This window comes from Lutra lutra, chromosome 16 (genome assembly GCF_902655055.1).
Source record: "Lutra lutra chromosome 16, mLutLut1.2, whole genome shotgun sequence".
In the NCBI taxonomy this organism is placed as follows: Eukaryota; Metazoa; Chordata; class Mammalia; order Carnivora; family Mustelidae; genus Lutra; species Lutra lutra.
The window spans coordinates 19,793,458-19,819,042 of NC_062293.1; the positions used below are offsets into that span (position 1 = coordinate 19,793,458).

At 45.2% G+C, this 25,585-nt stretch overlaps 1 protein-coding gene across 1 annotated transcript; it reads left to right on the forward strand.

The window, feature by feature from the left end:
- Positions 1-947: 947 nt before the first annotated feature.
- On the forward strand, positions 948-25,461 carry EZH1 (enhancer of zeste 1 polycomb repressive complex 2 subunit). The gene is given in 22 exon segments (XM_047707599.1): positions 948-1,633; positions 2,529-2,572; positions 3,581-3,708; positions 3,827-3,955; positions 5,518-5,637; positions 6,995-7,115; positions 8,660-8,836; positions 9,680-9,782; positions 11,144-11,307; positions 11,713-11,804; positions 15,553-15,733; positions 16,192-16,305; positions 16,308-16,387; positions 17,806-17,897; positions 18,823-18,863; positions 19,354-19,479; positions 20,511-20,689; positions 21,209-21,304; positions 21,720-21,801; positions 22,249-22,329; positions 22,737-22,821; positions 23,104-25,461. Coding segments are annotated over 20 exon segments (2,241 nt in total). The 5' UTR covers positions 948-1,633; positions 2,529-2,572; positions 3,581-3,591; the 3' UTR covers positions 23,165-25,461.
- Positions 25,462-25,585: the final 124 nt, after the last annotated feature.

The window sequence follows — 25,585 nt, forward strand, 5'->3', positions numbered from 1 at the left end:
GTTTCAGGTGTTTATTTAATACCTATCTGTTCCAAACAGTATGTCTTGTCTTCCTCATACACTCTGTGGGCGCTGACCAACTGCCAAATAAACCTTTAAAGACTTTGAAGACCCATTAAAAAGCTAGGCAAAATAAATATTGGCTCATGGTCGCATGAGAATCAAATATCACATTAATTGTAAAAGGAGGAAGTGTGACTTATTTTACATTGTGATTGGTTAAAATTCAGTGGCGTTTTCATGTGTGTGTGTGTATACTCCTCTGGCCAAATAAAGCACTTGAGTAAAATTAGAAATGGCACCATTAATTATTGGACTGTGTGTCCTTTCATCTCTTTTGACAGACTGTAGATCACATTTCTTTTTTTTTTTTAATTTTTTTTTTTAAAGATTTTATTTATTTGACAGAGAGAGATCACAAGCAGGCAGAGAGGCAGGCAGAGAGACAGGAGGAAGCAGGCTCCCTGCTGAGCAGAGAGCCCGATGTGGGACTTGATCCCAGGACTCCGAGATCATGACCTGAGCCGAAGGCAGCGGCTCAACCCACTGAGCCACCCAGTTGCCCTGTAGATCACATTTCAATTATAAGTCCTTTCTTTAACAAAAATGCTGATATTTTTCCGTGGCCATCTCTAAGAAATCTACCTACACATACCCTAGGAGCTGTGGATTTTATTCTTTTCCATTATTTGATCCCCAGTTTTAAAGGGACAGAGCAACCTGACATAAGCTTATTATTGCAAAAACAGAAATGTGCTCCCCCAGAAAATGGGAGAAGGATTGCAGTTCAAAACCATTTTTTAGGGATGCCTGGGTGGCTCAGTCACTAAGTGTCTGCCTTCGGCTCGTGATCCCAGAGTCCTGGGATCAAGCCCTGCATTGGGCTCCCTGCTCAGGGCGGGGAAGCCTGCCTCTCTCTCTCCCACTCCCCCTGCTTGTGTTCCCTCTCTCACTCTCTCTCTGTCAAATAAATAAATAAAATCTTTAAAAAAACTTTTTTTTTTAGGAGGTTATAAAGTCTCACTGAATTATGATCTATAACATTGGGTCTCAGTAGGGGTAACCTAAGGTTTCTGAGGGAGGTGGTTGTGTCCTAGATTTGAACCATTTTTTCCTTTTCTGGAGTAGATTTTTTTTTTATTTTTGGGGGGAGCAGACTATTATTATGCTTGTTCAGAACAAGAATTATATGGGCAGTGTATTTAATATTACAGGTGAGTGTGTTGTATGTACTTAAATAGTTTTATCATTCCAAAAAAACCCCCTCTTTGGCCCCATTCCATGAGGAATGAGGAGTATTTAAAAGATGTAGGAGGAAGAGAGATGGGGCAGCTTGTGAAAGGAAATTCAGATCTGTTTAATTTTTTTTTTTTTTTTTTTCCTGGTAACCCAGCACTTTAGCAGTCTGGGATTCAGATTCTTAGATTATGCTGTTTTCGTTTCATTCCCTTCCCCCAGAGAGATAATATTTAACTCACAGGGAATTCTGTTTTTAAGAGCTTGAATCACTTGATTGGGTTAATAGTAAACACAGTAAGTCTGTCTGCTTCTTTGCTAGTCTTTCCTTCCTTTATCCTCTAAATTTAGCATTGAATTACCCCAATCCATTTGGTTCTTCAAATGAAACAATCAGGTATAGTCTCTTTCTTAAAGTCCATGTGCATGAGATGTTATAATCATGTCTGACAGATATGAGACAGTGGGGCAAATTTTGCTGTTTTTTTGGTCAGTGCTGTCATTTCTTATGGAGAAAAATAGGTAATTAAAAAAAAATGCTTCTTTAGGGGCGCCTGGGTGCTCAGTGGTTAAAACCTATGCCGAATGATGGGGGTCCTGGGATCTCCCCTCCCTGCTTCCCTTTCTCCCTGCCTGCCTCTCTGCCTACTTGTGATCTCTCTCTCTCTTTGTCAAATAAATAAATAAAATTAAAAAAAAAATGCTTCTTTAGAAGAAATATGTTCTTAAACTCCAAAGGAAAAATTTTTTTCTCCTAAAACTTAAAAAACAAGGCCTGAAACTATAGTTTCTGTTTCACATTTTGGCTTTTCATAGCTTCTTGTAATGTTTTCATTAACTTAAAATGCTAGTTGAAATGAATAGAACTAGTTCTCTAGGAAATCTCAGTAGTTAATATAGAATAAAAACATAACCTCATAGATTTTATTGAATTTTTACATGTACTTAATATTTGTTCTTTATCTAAAACAATTGATGGGTCTGCTGGCTGAGCCTAGAAATTGGTTCAGAAAAGCAGAAATGTGAACTTGGTAATTGTGAGAATACATTTGCACACATGACTGGAAGGCTAGAATCTAATAAAAGAAAGGACAAATGGCATCAAGTGTGATTGGAGCCTGACTTACTTAGAAATAGTGGTAGCAGAAACTTCAAAGTCTTTGTAGTTCTGGGTGAGCATCCTACTGAGAGTATTAGGGTCTAAAAATATGCTCCATTGACTTAAAACCACTGTCTATTCTCTTTTGAACATTTGTTTTGCCTTTGTGTTTTGACATTCCTCTGAAGAACAGAAGGCACATTATAAAACCAGACACTTCCCCTTGCATTCTATGAGGTAGGTAGAATGTGTTACAGTAAGTACTTTTTTAGAATTTTGAACCTTAACAGCCCCCCACCCCCAAAAAGTGATTTGCCTGTTGTATTTCTTTGTGTCTTACTGTTGACTTGGAGATGAGGTTATGCTGTTGTCATAGCCTACCTTTACTGCTAGGCATGTGGTGGGGTTCAGACAATTTGGCAGGTACAGTTTTGTAGTGTGAGTGGATCTTTCCATGGAGCTCTTTTTTTTCCTGTTATAATTACTCTATTTTATTGTTGGTTTCTGTTGTTAATCTCTTTGGGTGCCTAATTCATAAATTAAACTCTACGGTTTCAAGCATCCACTGGGGGTGTTGGAACCTATCTCCTGTGGACAAGGAGGAAGACTGTACTTTGTTCTTTCTTCCATGGCAGGAGTCTTCTGTTTCATATGCAAGTTATGCATGAAGCTCTTTTTTTAATTAATTAATTTTTAAAAATATCTACTTATTTGAGAGAGAGAGTGTGGGAGGAAGGGGAGAGAGAGTGGGAGAGAGAAAATCTCAAGCAGACTCTGGGTTGAGCTTGTTCTTACAACCCTGAGATCATGACCTGAGCCAAAATCAAGAGTCAGTTGCTCAACTGACTGAGCTACGCAGGCGCCCCTGAAGCGCTTTGATATTAACTTGATCCCTGCTGAACATTTCTCTTAGTCAAGGTATTGAGTAGGCTTCCAAATTTCCAAGTAATCCAAATTCCTGAATATCCGTGAGAGAACTTCCTGAATGCTGAATTAAAAACAAGGGACCACAGGAGGACAGAGGCTGAGCTTTTTGGTGATCAGACCAGGAGTTGCTTATGTGAAATCTTTTTTTTTTTTTTAATTGAAATCTTTTGTTGAGCTCACAGATTTGGGTTCTTTAAACACTGTTTTTATGAATAAATGCAGTGGGAATGGAAGCATGACTGACCACGTTTATTTGAGTTTGAGGAATTCTTCATCCTCCGGCAGTAAAATGCCTTTTCTCATGTCTGACTCTCTTAGATTACAGCAAAATGGATATGCCAAATCCCCCAACTTCCAAGTGCATCACTTACTGGAAAAGAAAAGTCAAATCTGAATACATGCGACTCCGGCAACTGAAACGGCTTCAGGCAAATATGGGCGCCAAGGTAAAAAAAATACCCCCCCGGGGGCTATCTATTTTAATATATCGATCCACTGTGACCAGCTTGGCTTTTTAAAACTCTTCTTTTGGAATCCTAACCATTTTCTCCTTGGCTTTTCTAGGCTCTGTATGTGGCAAATTTTGCAAAGGTTCAAGAGAAAACCCAGATCCTCAATGAAGAATGGAAGAAGCTCCGTGTCCAACCTGTGCAGTTGATGAAGCCCGTGAGTGGGCATCCTTTTCTCAAAAAGGTACTTCCAGGCGTCTAAGCTCAGCCTTCCTCGCTTCCTTGGACTGAAGTTGTTTATTTGTTTGTTTTCTGTATTTGTGACTTATTAGAAAAGAAATAAGGATAATGGATACTGTTATTATAGTCAGCTTTCAATAACTAGCTTGGTAAATCTGTAGCTTAAAGAAAAGCCTATTTCTTACTATTCTCCTCAAATAGAGTATAACCATGAGTGGATTTTTTTTAACAGAAAAACATAACATTTAGTGTCTTCTTTCCTGGACTCTGTGTACAAGCTTCAAAACAACCTTGTTTTGCCTTGTTTGGCGCATCTGGTACTTTGATATGGGAAAAGGAGTGCCCAGCGTAATGGACAGGAATATACTGATCAAAGGGATATTCCTTGTTATAAATTTAAAATTCGGGCACCTGGGTGGCTCAGTGGGTTAAGCCGCTGCCTTCGGCTCAGGTCATGATCTCAGGGTCCTGGGATCGAGTCCCGCATCGGGCTCTCTGCTCAGCAGGGAGCCTGCTTCCCTCTCTCTCTCTCTCTCTCTCTGCCTGCCTCTCTGTCTTACTTGTGATCTCTCTCTGTCAAATAAATAAATAAAATCTTTAAAAGAAAAATAAATTTAAAATTCATTCTATTTTCTCAAAGAGATAATATTTTTAAAATATAAAAAGGAGGGGCACCTGGGTGGCTCAGTTGGTTGAGAGTCTGCCTTCAGCTTGGGTCATGGGCCCAGGGTTCTGGGATCAAGCCCCGTATGGGGCTCCCTGCTTGGCAGAGTCTGCTTCTCCTTCTGCCCCCTGCCCCTCCACCCCAGCCCGTGCTCTCTGTCTCGCTTCTTCTCTCTCAAGTAAATAAATAAAATCTTTAAAAATAAATAAAATAGGGGCGCCTGGGTGGCTCAGTGGGTTGAGCCGCTGCCTTCGGCTCAGGTCATGATCTCAGAGTCCTGGGATCGAGCCCCGCATCGGGCTCTCTGTTCAGCGGGGAGCCTGCTTCCTCCTCTCTCTCTCTGCCTGCCTCTCTGCCTGCTTGTGATCTCTCTGTCAAATAAATAAATAAATAAATCTTTAAAAAATAAATAAATAATAAATAAAAAAATATAAAAGTGTATAGTGTATTGAGAGCAATTTTATTTTCCAAAGCAGAATATGACTATAATTTTTATGCTGCTTTGCTTCCCCTGTACCGTCTCCATCAGCTCTGGAGCTAAGTCGATGTCATCTGTGTTAAAGTTGAGGTTCTCAGGAAAACTTCATCTCCTAGGACGTTCAGAGGCCTTTTGCTGTTGTGGACAGCCCAAGGAGACCAGCTCTTTTAAACTGAAATCAACACCAGCTGAGTGTGAGAGGCACAGTGCTGGAGTTTGTAGACGCCACAAAGAGAAGAGTTCCTGCTTTGCAGAGTTTTATAGTCCAGTGAATTTATAGTCCAGGAGCTGATTGTTACAAAGCTCTCAGCCTCTTAACTTGTAAGAATTAGAGTACTCCTGTGATCAGTTCAGAAGGAAACTGCAGTTCTCTCTGGGGTCGTGTGCTTGCCTTTCCCTCTCCATGTCTTTGCTTATATTTCAGTGTACCATAGAGAGCATTTTCCCAGGATTTGCAAGCCAACATATGCTAATGAGGTCTCTGAACACAGTTGCATTGGTTCCCATCATGTATTCCTGGTCCCCTCTCCAGCAGAACTTTATGGTATGTATTGAAAGCACTGGGGAAGTTGTGTAAACTGTATGATTTTCTTATGTTGGTATGCTGGCACTTCTCTTAGGGTAAAGGTTGTTAGATTATACTTAATAAGCCTTGGTTATGCAGGGCAGACTGTTCTTGTAATATATTTACTCTAAAATATTGTGTGGTGTGTGTGTGTATTTATATGCAAGTTTTCTAACTTGGCTCTCTGAAGTGTACTTCTAGGTTGATGCTGTGTTCGTTTTGAATGAATGAGACTGGGCAAGACTCCAATTCTCCCATACTACTTTGGCCCAATTTTGTAACATGTGCAGTCAAATGAAATCTAAATCAGACACTTGAGGCTTAAGCAGGTTGACATCTTCCTGCTGATGGAGCAATCCTTTCTGAATCCCCTAAAGGCAAGATGCTCTGAAAGCACCTGAGATAACAGGTGCACAGGGATCTGTGAGCCTTTCACTCTGGGCCGTTATGGCTGATTCCTTCTAGGATTAGTTGTGGTCCTGATAATCAGTCTTCTCCAAATACTGCCATTGCTTATCACCTGTGTGGTGACAGTTCTGCTGGCTGGAATAGGATACAGGTTTACAAAAGGGAATCGTCTCTTAGAATAAAACTTCACAGTAATTTTATTTGATACTTGGGGAATTAAGAATGACTGTGTTTTCTGCTGGACAACAACAATAGCAAAAATCCATTAGTATTGTTTCTTTAGCCAAGAAATGTTCATAGCTCATACTGTAATTGACTTCAGGTTCCCACCGAGTGTAACTGACATGAGTCGTTATCATAGCTTTTTGGTATGATTGTGGGAGGTCAGTACTTAGTCTGTATAATAGAATATCCAGACACTTTGTGGTTGCTCAGTTTCTGTTCTAACTGTTGTGGTTATATTGCAGGTTATACTCTTGGAAGCCTTCCTTTTCATCTGTGTGTCTCCACTTATGAGAAGAATTAAAATTGAAGACTTTTTAGATTGTTGTTTAAGTGATATTTTTACCTATTTTACAATGATGTTTAGTAGATAAAATTAGATAATGGAATCACTGTGAATAAGTGTGCTGTCAGATTCTAGATGTTGGTGGAAATATCACTGTTAGTACCAGGCTAACCATTTTGTAGTTGATATCCTCAAGTAGTTAAACTGCCTTTCTTCCCGAAGAGTAGCATCACCCCCTCCCATTAGAGGTTTTGCCGGCAAAACAAAGTGGCCAGTCTTTAAAAATGCAGGAAACTCTGTAACCAGAGGTGTTTTCAGGAAATTCAAGCAGCGAAAAAGGCCCAGCAAAGATTCCATTAAACAAGAAAGAGGAAATGTATAGTGGATTCGTGGAATGAATCACATCTGGTTTGATTTCAGGTAGAAGATGAGACCGTTTTGTGCAATATTCCCTACATGGGAGATGAGGTGAAAGAAGAAGATGAGACTTTCATTGAGGAGCTGATCAATAACTACGATGGGAAAGTCCATGGTGAAGAAGGTAGTGGTGCTGGGCTCTTTGGGACAAAACTTTATTATTATTTTTTTTAAGATTTTATTTATTTATTAGAGAGAGTGCACGAAAGAGAGAGAGCAGAGGGAGAAGCAGACTCCCCACTGAGCAGGGAGCCCGATGTAGGACTTGATGTCATGACCCGATCCAAAGGCAGACACTTAACTGAGTGAGCCACCCCGGTGCCCCGAGAAAACTTTATTAGAACGGTGTCCCCTCTTTGGTACATCATCATCTTGCTTTTATCTGCTGCATCCCCGCTGAAGAATATTTCAATGTCATCACATGACTAGGAGCAAAAATTTTATATTAAAAATGTCCCTCATCAAATTTTATTTATTTATTTAAAGATTTATTTATTTTATAGAGAGAGAGGGAGCAGAAGGAGGGGCAGAAGGAGGAGAGACAGTCCTAAGCTGAGCACAGAGCCCAATGTAGGGCTTCATCCCATAGCCCCGAAATCATGACCTGAGCCAAAACCAAGAGTCAGATTTTTAACTGACTGTGCCATCCGGGTGCCCCCTAGGTTAAACTTTAAAAGGAGTTGGGAGCCCTGGGTGTTATGTTGCCACTGATGAATCACTAAATTTTACCTCTGAAACTAATAATGTACTATATGTTAACTAAATGGAATTTAAATTAAAAATTTGGGGAAAAAAAAGAGAAATGTAAATTTTTTAAAAAAGGAGTTGGAACATATATATATTTACTTATATATATAGTAGTCATTTATGTATATAGGAATCAGTGGCTGGAGAGGAAGTTTAGTGCACAAAGAAGTATGGTCTTAAGAGTTTTCCATAAATCCATCCAGAGCCATTTTGTTCTTTATTTCCCTTTCTCTGAGAATGGCGGTGAGCATAATCTTTGTCCTACTTTGATCCAGATATATCCTGGATCTCCAGAAATTATTTATAATATTCTGACTATCCTGAAAGCAAGTCATTTGGATTTAGTTGTAGTTCTAGAAAAGGCTGCCAGTGTGTAAAAAGTGGGAAGATAGGAAGAGACTCCCCATGACTTTGCAAACCAATGGCCTCCGCAGCTGTTTTGACACTTGTGGGTACTGTTGAAAGTGCATTTTCTACCCACACTGCCGCCTAGTGTTCAAAGACTTTATCCTAGGTCATAGTGTAACCCCATAGAGTATTTTAGGAAGATAATGCTGTCTTTTGATTCAAAGAAGTCACTACCGAGCCCTCAGCAGCAAAACCAATACGTTTTCATGTTATCATTCATTCTCTGTTCCATTTGTATTGTCTGTGCACTTTTTTGAGACTTTGGACCATAAATACAGGTTGCTCTGTGACTGAGGAATGAACTGCCCTGTAAGAAAAAAGCCTATAAACCTGGATTTCCCAGTGTAGCCAGCTGAACTGTTCCCTTTGTAAGAGCCAATCAAATTATTGTATATCTCCTGGTTGTTCATATAAAAATGTACATATGTTATCTATCTGGGCCTCAGGAGTGAATACAAGAAAACCTTCCTAGAAGGACTAATGGAGCTCATGCATCTAATCTTCATGTTCCAGAGATGATCCCCGGATCTGTCCTGATTAGTGATGCAGTTTTCCTGGAGTTGGTAGATGCTCTGAATCAGTATTCAGATGAGGAGGAGGAGGGGCACAATGACACCTCAGATGGAAAGCAAGATGACAGCAAAGAAGACCTGCCAGTAACAAGAAAGAGAAAAAGACACACTCTTGAAGGTAAATATTCCATTTTGAAAGAGGCAGAGACAGGGAAGAAGGGAGAAACAGAGAGGACTGTTGGTGATTAAAGGCTGTTGGTGCTTCTCAACTGGTTCCCTTGAAAGGAAGACAAACTAGTGTGTTTGAGAAACATGAAAAGTTATGAAGAAGAAAATGTAATTATCCTATAATCTTACTACCAGGGAATAACCAGCGTTAATATTTCCTTCTAGATCTAAGATATGTGTCTGTGTGAAGACACACACGCACAAGAATATATACATACACATACTAAAGTAAATATAATGCTGTACGCCAGCTATAACTCAGGGTTTCTAAAGTACGTGTATAAATGAACATGTTTATATGCATCCTCTGAAATGGGATCATGACACACACACACACACAATTTTATATCCCTTGTTATTTGATCTTCTGTCATAAGCATTTTTCCATGTTGTTAATATTTAATTAACTTAATGTTTAATTATGCTCTGTGTTACTTAATTAGATGTCTGGGGACAGAGTGTCACGCTCCTGTTCTTCAGCATCATCATTATGGTGGCATTCTGCAATATTCACATCTCCCCACGAAAAACCCTGTGTTCCCTTCTAGTTTCTTTCTTGGACTGTGGGATTTGTCATTAATGTGTACATGACTCTGATTTCCTTACTACGAGGAGCCTATTCAATAAGTCCAGGAAGCACTGACCTCCTTTATGTGTTCCTAAACAGTCAGTGGTTAGGTTAACACAGCTGCTCTAACCAAAATGCTGTGACAAAAGGGAAAAATGACCAAACAGCTTTGTTTGCATATACTCTGATTATAGCACTCAAGAGTCTTTGTCATTTCCAATTCAGGCAACAAAAAGAGTTCCAAGAAACAGTTCCCAAATGACATGATCTTCAGTGCAATTGCCTCGATGTTCCCTGAGAATGGTGTTCCAGATGACATGAAGGAGAGGTAGGGAAAGCTGTCCCACTCAGGCCATGTAGAGTGCTCAGGCAAAACTTTTATTCAAGCCTATTTTTGGTTAATAAAAAGCCTTATGGGGTGCCCGGGTGGCTCAGTGGGTTAAGCCGCTGCCTTCAGCTCAGGTCATGATCTCAGGGTCCTGGGATTGAGCCCTGCATCGGGCTCTCTGCTCAGCGGGGAGCCTGCTTCCTCTTCTCTCTCTCTCTTTGCCTGCCTCTCTGCCTACTTGTGATCTCTCTCTCTCTGTCAAATAAATAAATAAAACCTTTTAAAAAGCAAAAACAAAAAAATAAAAAGCCTTGTTTCTGGTAAGTACACTGTGATTTGCTTGCACTTCCGATTATTTCCTGCTTGCCTCTTTACCTCTAAATGCCCATTCCCATATCAAGGGTCACATTTGCTGGATTTTTAGTAAGTTTGGGCAGAGAACTTTTAAATTCTACCATTTTTCTGGAGAGTTACTCCAGCACCATACTTACCAAGTCTTTCCCTCTCTTTACTTTCAGACATATGCGTAGCCCAGCACAATTGCAATGACATACCCACTTAGTTATACACCCTTCTGTCATCAACGAGACCCATAAAAAACCCGTCTTCCCTTGGCAGGCTGTACCTGGATGACTGTCAGTGTTCAATCTGTACTTTCTCAGTGAAGACATTTCCTTGGAAAGAATTCTTCTCTCTTTCTCTTAAAAAAAAAAAAAAAAAAAAAAAAAATTATTTATTTATTTATTTATTTATTTGACACAGAGAGAGAGAGAGAGAGAGAGCGTGCGCGAGAGATCAATCACAAGTAGGACAGCAGGCAGAGAGTGAAGGGGAAGCAGGCTCCCCACTGAGCAGAGAGCCTGATGCGGGCCTTGATCCCAGGACCCTGAGGTCATGGCCTGAGCCGAAGCAGAGGCGTAACGCACTGAGCCACCCAGGCACCCCTCTCTCTTTTTTCTTTTCTTTATTATTTATTTATTTATTTTTAAATTATTTATTTATTATTTATTTATTTGACAGATCACAAGTAGAGAGAGAGGAAGGGAAGCAGGCTCCCTGCCCAGCAGAGAGCCAGATTCGAAGCTCCATCCCAGGACCCTGGGATCATGACCTAAGCCGAAGGCAGAGGCTTTAACCCACTGAGCCACCCAAGCGCCCCTATTTTATTTTATTTATTTAACAGAGAGAAAGAGCACAGGCAGGGGGAGCAGGAAGCAGAGGGAGAAACAGACTTCCCGGTGACCAGGGAGCCCAACTCAGGGCTTGATCCCAGGACCCTGAGATCATGACCTGAGCCGAAGGCAGACACTTAACCAACTGAGCCACCCAGGCGCCCCTCTTATCTCTCTTTTTAAAAATAGGTATCGAGAGCTAACGGAGATGTCAGATCCCAATGCACTTCCCCCTCAGTGCACACCCAACATTGACGGCCCCAATGCCAAGTCCGTGCAACGGGAGCAGTCTCTGCACTCCTTCCACACACTGTTTTGTCGACGCTGCTTCAAATATGACTGCTTCCTTCACCGTGAGTGGGGCAACTCTGAAATGCTCTCCTGTTCTCCATCCCCAAACTCCATTTCCTTCTGTTTATTTCAGTTAATCACACAGAGTTCCTGGCTTCTGATCTGATGATGGTTTTACAAAGGGCCAGTTCGATATTCACTTGTTCAGTTGTAGTGTGATGTGCTTTGCATGGTCAGAAGTCAGGACAGAATAACCAGCAACCTAAGTGTCCCTGAGTACCTATTAGCTTTGAAAGGATTGTTGATGTCAGAAATGATTAAATTTTGTGCACCCTGATTGTGCACTTCTGTGCACTTGATGGTTTATATCTAAATTTTCCCACAGTGGCTCCCTAATTTGGTTTTGTTCTTCCCCATTCTATCAAGTGGATGGACCATTGGGAACAGGACAGTTTTGTGTTTTTCAGCTTTTCACGCCACCCCTAATGTATATAAACGCAAGAACAAAGAGATCAAGATTGAACCAGAACCATGTGGCACAGATTGCTTCCTTTTGCTGGTATGTTTTCCTTTTTTTTTTTTTTTTTTTTTAAATTTTATTTATTTAAGTAATCTCAGCACCCAACATGGGGTTCAAACTCATGACCCCAAGATCAGGAGTCACATGTTCCTCTGACTGAGCCAGCCTGGTGTGCCTTGCTGATATATTCTTGAACCGTTCTGCCATTGTTAATGCTGTTGAAAATTTAGCAGGAAATGGTCCTTCCGTTTTCTGCTGCTGGGAATATGAACCGAATGAGCCAGTATGTAGCAGTCTGTGGGTCATAAAGCACAGATAAAACACAACTTCTGCTTTTTTTTTTTTTTAACTTTATCCATTTAGAGAGAGTGTGAGCAAGGTGAGGGGCAGAGAGAGAATCTCAGCTAGAGTCCACACTAAGCATAGAGCCTGACGTGGGGCTCAATTTCATGACCCTGAGCCAAAATCAAGAGTTGGACCCTTAACTGACTGAGCCCCCCCCAGGGGACCCATGACTTCTGCTCTTCAGGAATTCCCAGACACTAAGGACTGTGAAGTTAATCTTATGGAGTGAGGAGTGCGTGTGTGTGGCAGCATTTTCTTTGCTGTCTTCCTTTAAATGCATATACATGTAAGAAAAATAACACATGAAAGCACTGATGTCTCGTAAGGTAAACAACCAGATGCCAGGTGGACCCTTCCCTGATGGACAGACTTCGTGCAGCCGCGTAAATTCTCCTGCGTTCATGTGGGAAGGCAGTAGCTTAGAACTAGAAAGGAATAATTTCACTTGGGCTACAAAGACACGGTTTTGCTTTCTGCACCATACAGTGAGGGTAGGTGAAGAACAAAATACCTTGATAAAATTTCTGCTACCAAATAAAGTCATACAGCCAAGTGCCTTTGGGACCATCTTTAGTGGGGTAATAGAAGAAAAGATGGTAGAAAGGGCCACTGGATATATATTTGGAAAATGAGTCATGTGATAATTGCAAAAGAACAAATAGACTTTGTTTTATTTATTTTCTCCCTGATATGTATTGACTCCTTCTTGTGTGCCAAGTACCATGCTGGCCCTTACCATATATTTTCTTACTTGCATGTTTACAACAACATCCTGAGGTGGAGAAACTGTGGGTATTTTGTCCAAAATTTGTTAATGTGTCAGTGGTGAGGCAATAATGAAATTCAAGCTCTGGTCTAACTCCACAGGCCACGCTTGTTCAATTACTCCACACTTGGGGGTGTCTGGGTGGCTCAGCCCGTTAAGAGTCTGCCTTCGCCTCAGGTCTTGATCCCAGCATCCCAGGATCGAGCCCCACATCAGGCTCCCTGCTCAGCGGGAAGCCCTCTTCTCCCTCCCTCTTTGCCCCTCCCCCTACATGTGTGCTCTCTCTCGCTCACTCCCTCAAATAAATAAAAATCTTCGAAAAAAATTAATAAATGAGGGACACCTGGGTGGCTCAGTTGGTTAAGCGGCTGCCTTCGGCTCAGGTCATGATCCCAGTGTCCTGGGATCGAGCCCCGCATCGGGCTCCTTGCTCGGCGGAGAGCCTGCTTCTCCCTCTGCCTCTGCCTGCCTCTCTGTCTGCCTGTGCTCATGCTCTCTCTCTCTCTCTCTCTCTCTCTCTCTCTCTCTGACAAATAAATAAATAACATCTTAAAAAAAATTAATAAATGACACCATGTTGTATCAACATAGCAGCATTTAGATGGTGTCCCTCTCACAGCGGTTACCCTGGGACCCCGTACGTACATGCTTCACAAAGATGCCATCAGTGCCCAAAATGTATGTCTCTGTGTGTGTGTTTCACATACAGAAATGTCTGGGCAGTCTTTCTTTTATTGCTTTTAGAAGTCAGTCCATATTCAGCTATAATGCCCGACTATTTCCCACACACATTTTATTTTTATTTTTTTATTTTTATTTTTTTTAAAGATTTTATTTATTTATTTGACAGAGAGATCACAAGCAGGCAGAGAGGCAGGCAGAGAGACAGGAGGAAGCAGGCTCCCCGCCGAGCAGAAAGCCCAACGTGCGGCTCGATCCCAGGACTCTGAGATCATGACCCGAGCCGAAGGCAGCGGCCCAACCCACTGAGCCACCCAGGCGCCCTCCCCACACACATTTTATTAAGAACATTCTCAATCATGCAAAGAAGGTGAAAGATACCTTTGTCTTGGATCTAAAGACATTTTTCCCGTATTTGCTTTGTCCCTCTCTTTGTTTATGCATGTGTTTTGCTGAGCCATTTGAAAATGAGTCGCGGACATTGAATACTTGTTGGCAAAATATTTCAGCACGTGCTTCCTAAAAATGAAGACATTCTCTTATATAACCACGTTATCACACTTGAGAAAATTCACAAGAATTTCATCATATCATCTGTCCATTCCATATTCATTCCATATTTAAATTTTTTTCAGCTGTACCAAGAGCAGCTGGGTTTGGGGTTTTCTCTAAACCAAGGTCATCCAGCCATACATACGTGCTGTTGGGTTATTATGTCTTTTCAGTCTCCTTTAATCTCAAATCATCACACCATTTTTTTTTTTTTTTTCTTTTTGAAAAATCCAGGCTCATTGTCTTGTAGGATACTGTCCCATATTCTGGATTTTGTTTGTGGTTTTCTCCTAGTGTTATGTAACTTGTTTCTCTATCCCCTATTTCCCATGAGCTAAAATTAGCTCTGCAGGCTTAATGATGTTCGAATAGCTGTTAAGTGCTGCTGTGTGTGCACATGGTAGCACGGGCACATGATGTCAGATTCAATTAACTTGAAAAATTCTCTTTTAGAATTTCCTTTAAGGCCTACGGGATATTAATCTGGATATCCTTAGTAATAGCAAACATTTATCCTTTACATGTAGATTTGGTTTTCAGAAACAGCTAGAAGTGTTTGGGAACCAAGTCTGAGGCGAAGATAGATGATCAAGCTGAATGATAGTTATTTGGTCTTTTTTTTTTTTTTAATAAAGCACAGCTATGAAGTAATGAAGTAGTCCTTCCAAGTTTAATATACGGATTTGGAGGGAAGTTCTAGAAGTAAGTAGTGATATTGTACAAATTGAAGGACTACATATTTTATTATTGAAACATAAGCAATGCAGTACAATAAAAAGAGCAACATGGCCTGGGGACAGGGATTCCTGATTCTTGTTCCTATTCTGGAACAATGAGCTATATACATAACATTATATTAGTACTATACTGTATATTGTATACTATATAGTATATTCTATTAGTGTATATACTAATACATGGTATAGATAGTATAAGAGAAGCCGGTCCCTTTCCCTCTCTGAACCTCATTCCTTCATATACAGGAGAATGTGTTCTCAAATTCTATATAGCTGACATGCAAATGAGTTTTAGATACAACTCACTGGAAAGTTAAAGATGCATATATTCTATCTTTTTTTAAGATTATAGGACAGCTCTTCTGTGGAGAGGTATAAATTTATAAGTTTTAGAATTTTTTTTTTTTAAGTAGACTTCACACCCCACGTGGAGCCCAGTGTGGGGCTTGTACTCACAACCATGAGATCAAGACCTGAGCTGAGATCAAGAGTTAGATGCTCACCAACTGAGCCACCCAGGCCCCCCTGGAATGTTTGTTAAGCAGCTTTTATATGGTCACACTGACATGGTACAGAGCAAGATAATATACTGATTTGGGGGGAAGCCTGTAAGCATAGGTGTTGAAGAAGGTGATTTGTGAGGTTGGGCTCAGGATAGTGACTCTGGGCCTGTTCCCATTTCCCACCTGTACTGTGTCCGCTGCAGGAAGGAGCAAAGGAGTACGCCATGCTTCACAACCCTCGCTCCAAGTGTTCCGGTCGCCGCCGGCGAAGGCACCACATGGTCAGTGCTTCCTGCTCCAACACTTCAGCCTCTGCTGTGGCTGAGACTAAAGAAGGGGACAGTGACAGGGATACAGGCAATGACTGGGCCTCCAGTTCTTCAGGTACACGGAACAGAAAGCGATCTTTTCTTTCAACACAAGGCCTCTGGTAAATGCGGGATCAGTGCCTAACACTTAAAAGTTACTACCTTTTAAAAATTCTTTCTACAGGGCGCCTGGGTGGCTCAGTGGGTTAAGCCGCTGCCTTCGGCTCAGGTCATGATCTCAGGGTCCTGGGATCGAGGCCCACATCGGGCTCTCTGCTCAGCAGGGAGCCTGCTTCCCTCTCTCTCTCTCTCTCTGCCTGCCTCTCGGTCTACTTGTGATCTCTCTCTGTCGAATAAATAAATAAATAAATAAAATCTTAAAAAAAAAAAATTCTTTCTACAGCTTCTGCTATGGGCAGTAGAGACAGGATATTTTGGTTCCTAAAAGTAGCATGAAGTCCTTTAGAGTCTGTGGCAAACTCCTGATAATTGCATTCTCTCGTCTCCTGTTTCTCTTGTCTCCTCCTCTCTTAGAGGCCAACTCTCGCTGTCAGACCCCCACGAAGCAGAAGGCTAGTCCGGCCCCACCTCAGCTCTGTGTAGTGGAGGCACCCTCGGAGCCTGTGGAATGGACTGGGGCTGAGGAATCCCTTTTCGAGTCTTTCATGGCACCTACTTCAACAACTTCTGCTCAATAGCCAGACTTCTGGGCACTAAGACGTGCAAGCAGGTACTGTCAGAGAAGAGCAGGGACACACAGGGCCCTCCTTTCATGCCCTGCTCTGTCAGTCCTTTTGCCATCTTGTGTGGCTGCCCGTCTCAAGGGGGTGCTTGAGGGGGTGCTTCTGGGCCACAAGGTGGGTTCCCCAAACATGGGACCTTCTGCAGATGCCAGGCTTCACAGCGCGTGGGGACCTGCTCTCCTCCTTGCTGAATTTTTATTTCTTCCTCTAGCCATTATTTGACTCTCCTGGATGTTTCCACACTCTTTTAGCTTTTTTTGGTCTTTGTTCTTTGTTTTTGGTTCCTACTTTTCTTTCTAAATGTGTACCCCTTTCCCAGAAGGGGCTCCCAAGTCTTTCAGGGGACCTTCTTATCTGGCGTGCTCCTTCTCCAGCAGCTGCCACTCCCATCCCCTCTGTGAGTCTCCTCAGTTGCTTTTTCCTCCAGATGGTCTCTCGCTAGCTCTTCTGATTGCCACCCCCCATAGCTGGGCCTGGACTGCACCCTTCTCATTCATGCTGTCACCGGAAGCACAGTCTGGTAGCATCTGCTGATGCTCTGGAGGCAGTGGGACTTGATGTCCCAGTGTCCCTCCATCTCTTCCCGACTGCAGTGAGAGGACAGACTGAAGAGCAGGGACAGGGAGTCACCGGGTGTTAGGGCCGGTCTGGGCAACAGGAAAGAAACACCAGAACTGTGCCATGCTGCTCAGCTCCCTGACTTCTGGAGGAGTCTCTCTGGCCTCCTCATGATGCCTATCCTTGGAACAAGCAATAGAACCATAAGGAGAAGTACACTTTGCTTTCATTTTGGAGCTCACACCTATTTCCTTGAGGCCCAGATTCTTAAACTAAACATCTGCAGAATCATATATAACACAGTTTTGTGTGTATTTTCCCAAGAAGAATATTTGTATTCTTCACAGAATCTCAAGAGGGTCCATAGCCAAAAAGGAAACGAAAAAGCAAAAAAAATGGATGTTAGAAGCTCCTGAAATAGACAAAGCTCTGCCCTCTTTGTACCAGCAGGGGGAGCTAGTGGTTAGCCAAGTGGTGCTGCTTGTGTCTTCTGTTTCACTCAGTTACACAGAAGTACCCAAAGTCGCCCTTCTTAAGAAGAGATAGTGTTTGTCAGAATCATCCCACTCAAGGCTTGGTGGGCAAAGCTGTCGATGAAAGCAACTGACCAGGAAAGTTGTAACTGTGCTCAGTATTTCTCTTTTCTAGAGTCAGGCTAGGTAGTTAATTAACTCGGGCTACTGATGCCATATCCCAGTGCCACTCTGTCTCTCCCTGAGTGAAGAGATGCTCAGTCAGCCACCTTGGAGCTCTCCAGAATGCTCCCACGCCCAGCCCCTGGTTGGCTCACTTATCTGACCACCTGGCTCAAGAAGGAGTGACAGGTCCCTTTGGATTTCTCTTCCAGGTCTTTCAGTTTGCAGTCAAAGAATCACTTATCCTGAAGCTGCCAACAGATGAGCTCATGAACCCATCGCAGAAGAAGAAAAGAAAGCACAGGCAAGTGTTGGACAAAGGACTTTCTGTTCCCTGTGCTCTGATCTCCCCTTGGACTCCCCAGCCGCCTCCCTCTTGAGTGTAGCATTGCACAACTAAAGGGCCAGCCTTCTCTGTGCTCCTTGTGGGTTCGTGCCTCAGACCAGCCCTTCTCCCCCGTCCCTAGATGCTATGGACCAGGAGATAAGTGTCTGCTTTCCCTTTAAGCTCCTGGCCAGTGGGACCAGAACTAGCCTCATGGCTCCACCCTGAGGCCATTTCTCCTCGTTGGGTGGTTAGTGACCACTTGTTTGCACTTCTCAACTCTGACCAGAGTTTCCCAGAGTTTCTTCTTTTGGCACTTGTATTGTTTTTCTAAGTTGCATAATAACACTGTCTTTTAGATAGCTTTTGCCTAGGGTTGGAAGGGTTTTTTTTTTTTTTTAATTCAACATTCTGCTTGCCTCGGTTCCCTAATGGCTATCACCTATGGAAGGAAGGAACGGACACCAGTTCTGGATAGAGAAGGAAGTCCCCGTAGCTTCTGCTCCCTCTCAGTTCCTTCACTCAGCAGATTCCTAAAATGTCTTCCCACCTCCCCATCCTGCAGTTCCCCCACATCCCCCCCTTCCCCAAAGAGAAGGAGGGAGTGGAGGAGGAGAGGGTGAGGGAGAAACAATAGCATTATAATAGACACAGAGGGTAGGATTTTGTGTTTGTTTTTTAGGCATCTTTGTTGTTTATATCTAAATCTCAAAGCATAGAGCAGCTGGACTCCAGACGGACTCCAGCAGCCCCCACCAGGGTAGAGGCCTCCTGTGAAGGGACTGGGGGAGGTGCTTCCCAGTCATCACACCAGAGTCCCTCAGAGCAGGTCACGTCATTATTTACTCAAATCTGCAGAGTTCCCTGGAGCCGTGACCCAGGCCCATCCGTCTCTCTTTTTCAGGTTGTGGGCTGCACACTGCAGGAAAATTCAGCTGAAGAAAGGTAAGTTGCAGCAGAGTGCTCTCGGGCAGTTCAGCCCGGGGTCGCAGGGCTGTGGTCCCCCGCCCGCCCCATCTGCAGCTGCACTCCTTGACCCTGCACCGCTTCCGCAGGCTGCAGAATTGTCTGCAGCAGCTGAGAACAGCTCAGCTTCTCACTGCCGCTGAGAACACCTCTCCGAAGGCAGAGTTGTGAACCCTGGGCCTCTGACTTGCATAGCGAGCTCTTTGCCAGGTTCCGGTCTTCATTTACTGTTCGGAATGGCTCTCCTGCAGTCCCAGGCCATTTCCACACTCTCCCCACAAAGAAATCCCCCCCATGGCGGCTGCCAAACAAACATCGCCTCTGACTGCTTCTCACTTCAGGTGCTAAATGTGCGTCCAAGACGGGGGCCAGGGCAGCCTCCCCTAGTGCGGGCCATTGGACAGTTGTGCGTGAGGACAGCTGGGGGCGTGGGCACAGCAGTGTTGTGGTCTGTTCTTTTCTCCCCTAGATAACTCCTCCACACAAGTGTACAACTACCAGCCCTGCGACCATCCAGACCGCCCCTGTGACAGCACCTGCCCCTGCATCATGACGCAGAATTTCTGTGAGAAGTTCTGCCAGTGCAACCCGGACTGTAAGAGTTCTCTGCTTTCCCCGGTAGTCCTCCCAGACAGCCGGCCCTGGTGCAGCCCACCTTCCCCTCCAGCCTGTGGCCCTTGCTGCCTCGGGCCTTCTGATGTTCTCTCTGCTGTGTTTTAAGCATTTTACAGAGGAAACAAGTACTTAAGATCTGGAAAAGTCATTTTTTAAAAATCTGTAGGTGTTTGATTCTAAAAGCAGCAATTACACAGGAACAGAAATGTTCCCATCTTTACCTTTCAGGGAAGAAATAAACCTGGGAATCGTTTTCCTTCTGGTGCAGTCAGTGCCTCCCTTTCTAGGGTGTTGTGTCACGGCATACACCCAGTTACGAGTCTGTGTGTGGCTATTTTAGTTTACTACTTGGGAGTTTTAATATCTGTCCCGTCTGGATGTCAGCAGAAGTAGGACAGAAGCTAGACGTGCTTCTCCCTCGCTTCTTATCTCTCCGCGCCCTTCCCCGCTCAAGGCTGAGCAGTTTGATAACAGCCTCCAGAGCCTGCAGAACTTGGTGCCTGGGCAGATGTGCTGGAAATCCCTTCTAACCCATAGCAGATATCAATCTTAGCCACAGCGGAGGGACACTTGTGCTGGGGAGGGCAGTGGGTGGAGGAGGGTAGCTTAGAACGGATGCATTCTGTTCTCAAAATGATTCTTGTTTTGATGGTGATGATTTAGCAGTGAAAAGCACTGATTTCATTTTCTGTAGGCCACTCACCACCTCCCTTCCAAATTCCACCAACAAGGGGGAGGGAGAGCATTGCTGAGGAATCTCTAGGAAACACCTCTCCATAGGCAAACCTGCTTTTTTGATTCCCAGGCATGAATGTTGGAAGGCACTCCATGTTCTCTGGGAAGAAACTGGACTAGATGCTTATTGGCCAGAGAGTTTCTCCTCTATTTTGCTAACTTTCCCGGAACATATCACATTTACTTCCTTGCTGACCCTCGAGGCAGACCTGAGCCCCAGCATTAGCCTGCCCCGGTTCCTAACCCTCCCCTGTGTCCCCCCCCCACCCCGCCCAGGTCAGAATCGCTTCCCTGGCTGTCGCTGTAAGACCCAGTGCAACACCAAGCAGTGTCCCTGCTACCTGGCAGTGCGAGAGTGCGATCCCGACCTGTGCCTCACCTGTGGGGCCTCCGAGCACTGGGACTGCAAGGTGGTTTCCTGCAAAAACTGCAGCATCCAGCGAGGCCTCAAGAAGGTGAGGCTTTTTATGGGCCTGCAGGCTGCATGATGGACGGGGAAAGATGGACTTGGCCCCAGCGACCTCTTTCCGCCAGCCCCTTGGAGGGCTTCTACGTAAAAGGGCTCGGCAAATCCTAAGTTCTTGAATTTTGAAGTTGCCTGTCCTGGGGAGGAGTTAGAAGCGTGACCCCTGAACTGGCCAGCCTGAGAGGAGCAGAGAGGAGGGACACAGGACCCATCGAGGATGTTGTCTGTTTCTGCTTGACTCGCAGCAGTGAGTTGAGCTCCTCGAGACTCGGCTCCAGGAGGCCCCCGGGCCTAGAGGAGGAGGTGTTACATTTCCTTTTGCCACCTCCCTTCTTTGTTTTTCCTCTCCCCAGAACAGAATGGCTGAGACCTTTTTCTGTTTTCAGATCCTCTTAACAGTTGCTTGTTCTCTCCACCCTGCCCACCCCCCCGCACACGTGCACATCTAGCACACACCCCGCCTGCTCACACATGCCCTATAGTCTGAGGTTTGACTCCTCTTCCCCAGCACCTGCTGCTGGCCCCCTCAGATGTGGCCGGATGGGGCACCTTCATTAAGGAGTCTGTGCAAAAGAACGAATTCATTTCTGAATACTGTGGTGAGGTGAGTGCTATCAGTTTGGACCACATTCCTATCTGGGGAGATACTGATGAGAAACTCTGATTTTCTGTGGGCCAGACCTCTATGACTTAACTCTCTAAATAACTCAACTGAGTTCTTGTGTGGCCTCTTGGGGGATCCCACAGAAGTGTTTGCAATCCTGAGATAAACCACTCTTCTGAAATTCTTTGCTACACAAGGCGGGGGAAGGCAGGGAACTCTCTTCAGGCTTCATACTGGTCACAGTTGGTGGGGATTGGAATGAACTAACTTGAGCTCTGTCTCCTGTGATTCTCATCATGATACTTAGCAAGCACCCCCATGTGACACCGCCCCCGCCCAGCCCTTTCTGTGGGCAGGGGACTATGCCCTGAGTGGGCAGCCCGACCCCCGGTTTGTTCCTTGTCTGTCTCTGCAGCTGATCTCTCAGGATGAGGCTGATCGAAGGGGGAAGGTCTATGACAAATACATGTCCAGCTTCCTCTTCAACCTCAACAATGGTATGGAGTCTCTTCCTCTTGCCCCAGGGTGGTCTCGGGTGGGTCTTTCTACCAGATTGCCCTTACGATAGCCCCCCGTTCAGATCAGCTGTGATTTCTCCAGCAGGTGCACAGAGCGAGGTGGGGAGGTTGAACTTCAAGACGCCATGAGTCTCGGTTCACTTGCTTTGGGAGAACCCCCATTTCTGGGATGTGTTTTAATTGGAGCCCTGAGCACTTCCACCTCAGAAATCTCCCCACCCAGTAGTTGGGAAGAGGAGATCCATAATTCTAGCAAAATGGGGGGATCCAAAGCGAGCACACTCACATGAGGCCATATTCTTATGCTGTGTGCTGCTGGCCTTCAGAATTCCCGCTGGATTATTTCTGTTGCATTTAATTGATTTTGAAATCAGGTTCAAGAAGCTGTGGATTTGTCTGGTGAGCTCATGGTCTTTCTTTGTATAGATTTTGTAGTAGATGCTACCCGGAAAGGAAACAAAATTCGATTTGCAAACCATTCAGTGAACCCCAACTGTTATGCCAAAGGTGAGCTCTCAGTAGTGTGGGAGGGAGGGTGGATGATGGATGCTTTATTTACTATGATTTCTATCCATTAGGTAACTTTTTTTATTGCTGAGTTATTTTTTGTCCAAAGACAGTCATGATTTAACATCTGGTATCATTTTGAGTCTTTGTTTTGTAATTGGCTTTCTTCACTGAATACATTATAACCATTTTCCCACAAACAAGAATCTCTTAAAGATAATACTCTTCCTATATCACCAGTCAGAACAACAGCTCTAAAAGCACAGAGGCAACAGTCATCACCGACTGCTTTTTAATTCCACTTCATTTATGTTTTCAATGGGAATTGGGAGAAAATCAGCCCAGCACCACCCATCATTGGCATGGAGCTGAGCAGGAACCTAGCCTTAGCTTTGTCCTGTCCGCAGTGGTCATGGTGAATGGGGATCATCGCATTGGGATCTTTGCTAAAAGGGCAATTCAAGCTGGTGAAGAGCTCTTCTTTGATTACAGGTGAGGGGGCCAGAAATGGTTGGGAGGTGGTTCCAGGGACAGAAGGGTGGCTGTTAGAATTGATTTGGGGGCTTACGGTGGGTGATATGGAGGAAGCAGACAGTGGCCAAGTCTTGGTGGTCATGTCTTTCTCTTTGTTCTGCTCTCGGGTGCCTTGCATCAGAAGTGGGAGCAATTGTAAACCGCTCTGAGGGAGGGGGAGAGGGAGCAGAACGGAGGGGAGTCTACCTGTTCGCTCACAAAAGCCTTGATAGTAACCTGGTTCCTCCTGCTCCGGGACAGGTACAGCCAAGCTGATGCTCTCAAGTACGTGGGCATTGAGAGGGAGACTGATGTCCTTTAGCCCTCCTGGGCCCCACGCCAGCGCCTATGGTAGCAGCACTGTCTTTGCTTCATGCACACACCACCGCTGCTCGAGTTTCCTGCACTACGTGTCTCCCACACCGAGAATCCCCCCACCCATTCCCTCTGCAGTGAGGCCTTGGCTGTGTCCAGTGGGAACAAGCTGTCTCAGTGAGAGGGGAGACAGAGGCAGCTAGGGCTTGGGCCCCCAGAAGAGAGAGTTGCAGAAGTGCGAGACTGAGTCTTAGGCCTCAGAGGAAGAGAGCACAGGCTGGGGGTGGGTGACTCAGCGTGGTTTCTTGTCTGCCATGTAGGCTGTGAGCCTCGGCAGTCAACCTGGGCAGTTCCTCACAAGCATTGTCCTGTAATTCTAACTTTCCAAGTCAAGGGTCCTTGTGTAATTTGGTCGCCGGCACCTCTCTCTGGTCACGGGACCTGGAGAGGACTGGCTAAATGAAGTTTAGTACCTGGAACTTACGAGTGGCCTGTGTCAAAGGCAAGCCTGGCGGTGGTACAGACTGACTTCAGAGGGGGAGACAGTCACCTAAACTACCTCTTCCCTCCTGGCAGGGTTCAAATTCAGAGTGTGGGTTCTAAGTACAGGTCTTCATCACTGGGAGAAGGAGAGCTAAGTGCCATTCTTCCATAGAGAGCCAGAGCCATCCTGATGACCGTAGTTAAACTGCTAAGCTTGGGGCCCTATAGGCTCTGAGAAGCCTTCTCCATACTCTAGAGATGGGTGGATACGTTTTCAGATTCCTGAAAGCAGGTGCCAGTGTGCAGCCGGCTGCCTCCAGAGCTGCGGCTTGGTGACTGCAGGCGGGCGGCGGCGTGCTGCTCCTGAAGAGGCACGGGGGGTGTGCAGGGCTGGGTGTGAGCACTCTAGTTCCAGGCTGTGGAGTTGTTTTCAGGCCTCTCATTCCTGTTAGAGCCCACGCCCACAGGGCCTCTGTTGCTTCTCTCTTCTGGGCAGATGGGCGAAGGCCTGGGCTGGAAAGGGGGAGGTTGTGAAGGTGATTTATTTTCCTGTCTGATGCACCTGCTGTTGGAAAGGGTGAGTTGACAGTTTGGAAGTGGGTGAGGGGCTCCCAAGTTCCATGTGTTTAGGACACCATCGCGCTCGCCATGCACACTGGCGGGGGTTATTTGAAGTATTAAGAAGTAGCAGGCCAACCCCCGTGCCTGTCCATGCTGCCATTCTCTCTGGGAGTCATGAAGAGCCAAGCACTTTATTTCTTTGAGGAGGTCTGCAGATTGAGGTGGAGTTGAGCTGAGGTCTCTGGGGCCCCTGCCCAGATCCCATTCCTAAGGGGAGGGGAAGGCCAGGGATTGGAAGATTCCCCTCCAGTTCCGTCTCAGCTCCTGGAGGAGTATGGAGGAGCCTTCTTGCCACACACGATGTAAATGAGCATGGGGCTGGCTTGGGGAGCTGCCCCTGTGTCTGTGGCTGCCGTGCTGAGCTGCTGGGGAATAAGGGGCATTGTGCTGGGTAAAAGGATGTGCGCAGGGACAGGCTGGCCCAGGGAATACTGGAGTAGGGAGCTGGTTTCTCTCCTCTAGGGAACCCAAGCCTTTCTTTTCTAGTCTATACTGACCACTCCCTTCCTCCAACCCCACTGTCTGTCCCATGAAGCAAGGAGTGGGGTTCCCTCTGGCCAGACTGTCATATAGGGATTTTGGTGGGATGTGCACACACACTCACATGCCCTCACACACCACACTTGTGGGCACACGTACACTCAGCCCTCAGCACACGCCCAGCCGGCTCCTGACGGAGGCCTCTTCCCACCTGACTGACCAGCCCTGCCATGATTCTGAAATCTCCGGAAGCAGCGGTTTGTGTTCGTTGTACTGGAGACACTCTCTAGCTGACTGTGGGCTCCGGAGTCCTCGTAAAGGACAGGGAAAAACCAGAGACAAATGAAGGAGGAGGAGTTAGGTCTGTCTGAGATGGGAGCTGGCTGTGGGGAGAGATGGGCAGCAAGTGACATCCAGCCATTGAGAGGCAAGACCAACCCCCGTCTTCCCTCAGTGTGCAGAATCCCTTCCTTGCCAGTTTCAGACCACTGGGACTCCTGTTCCACCAGCATTCCCATCCTCTTCCCCTCGCTGCCCCCCACCCCCACACCTTAAATGACGGGTCTCAACCCCTCCCCCCAGACCATGGAATGACGGATGGAGCAAGGTGGTGGGGACTGGGGGAGCCTGGTATATGTGCGGCTTTATTGCCAGTGAATCTCACGCACTTTAAAGTCCTGTGGCTTGTGACCTCTTATCTGAATAAAGTGGTAGGATCCATTTTGGCAAGTTGTGTATTGTGTACTTTGGGGCTGGAAGAATCAAGGGACACCAGTACGGGGGGAGCTCGGACTGAAGTGTTAGCATTCTAACGCCCACTTTCCACTGAGGTCTGGGGTTGGGG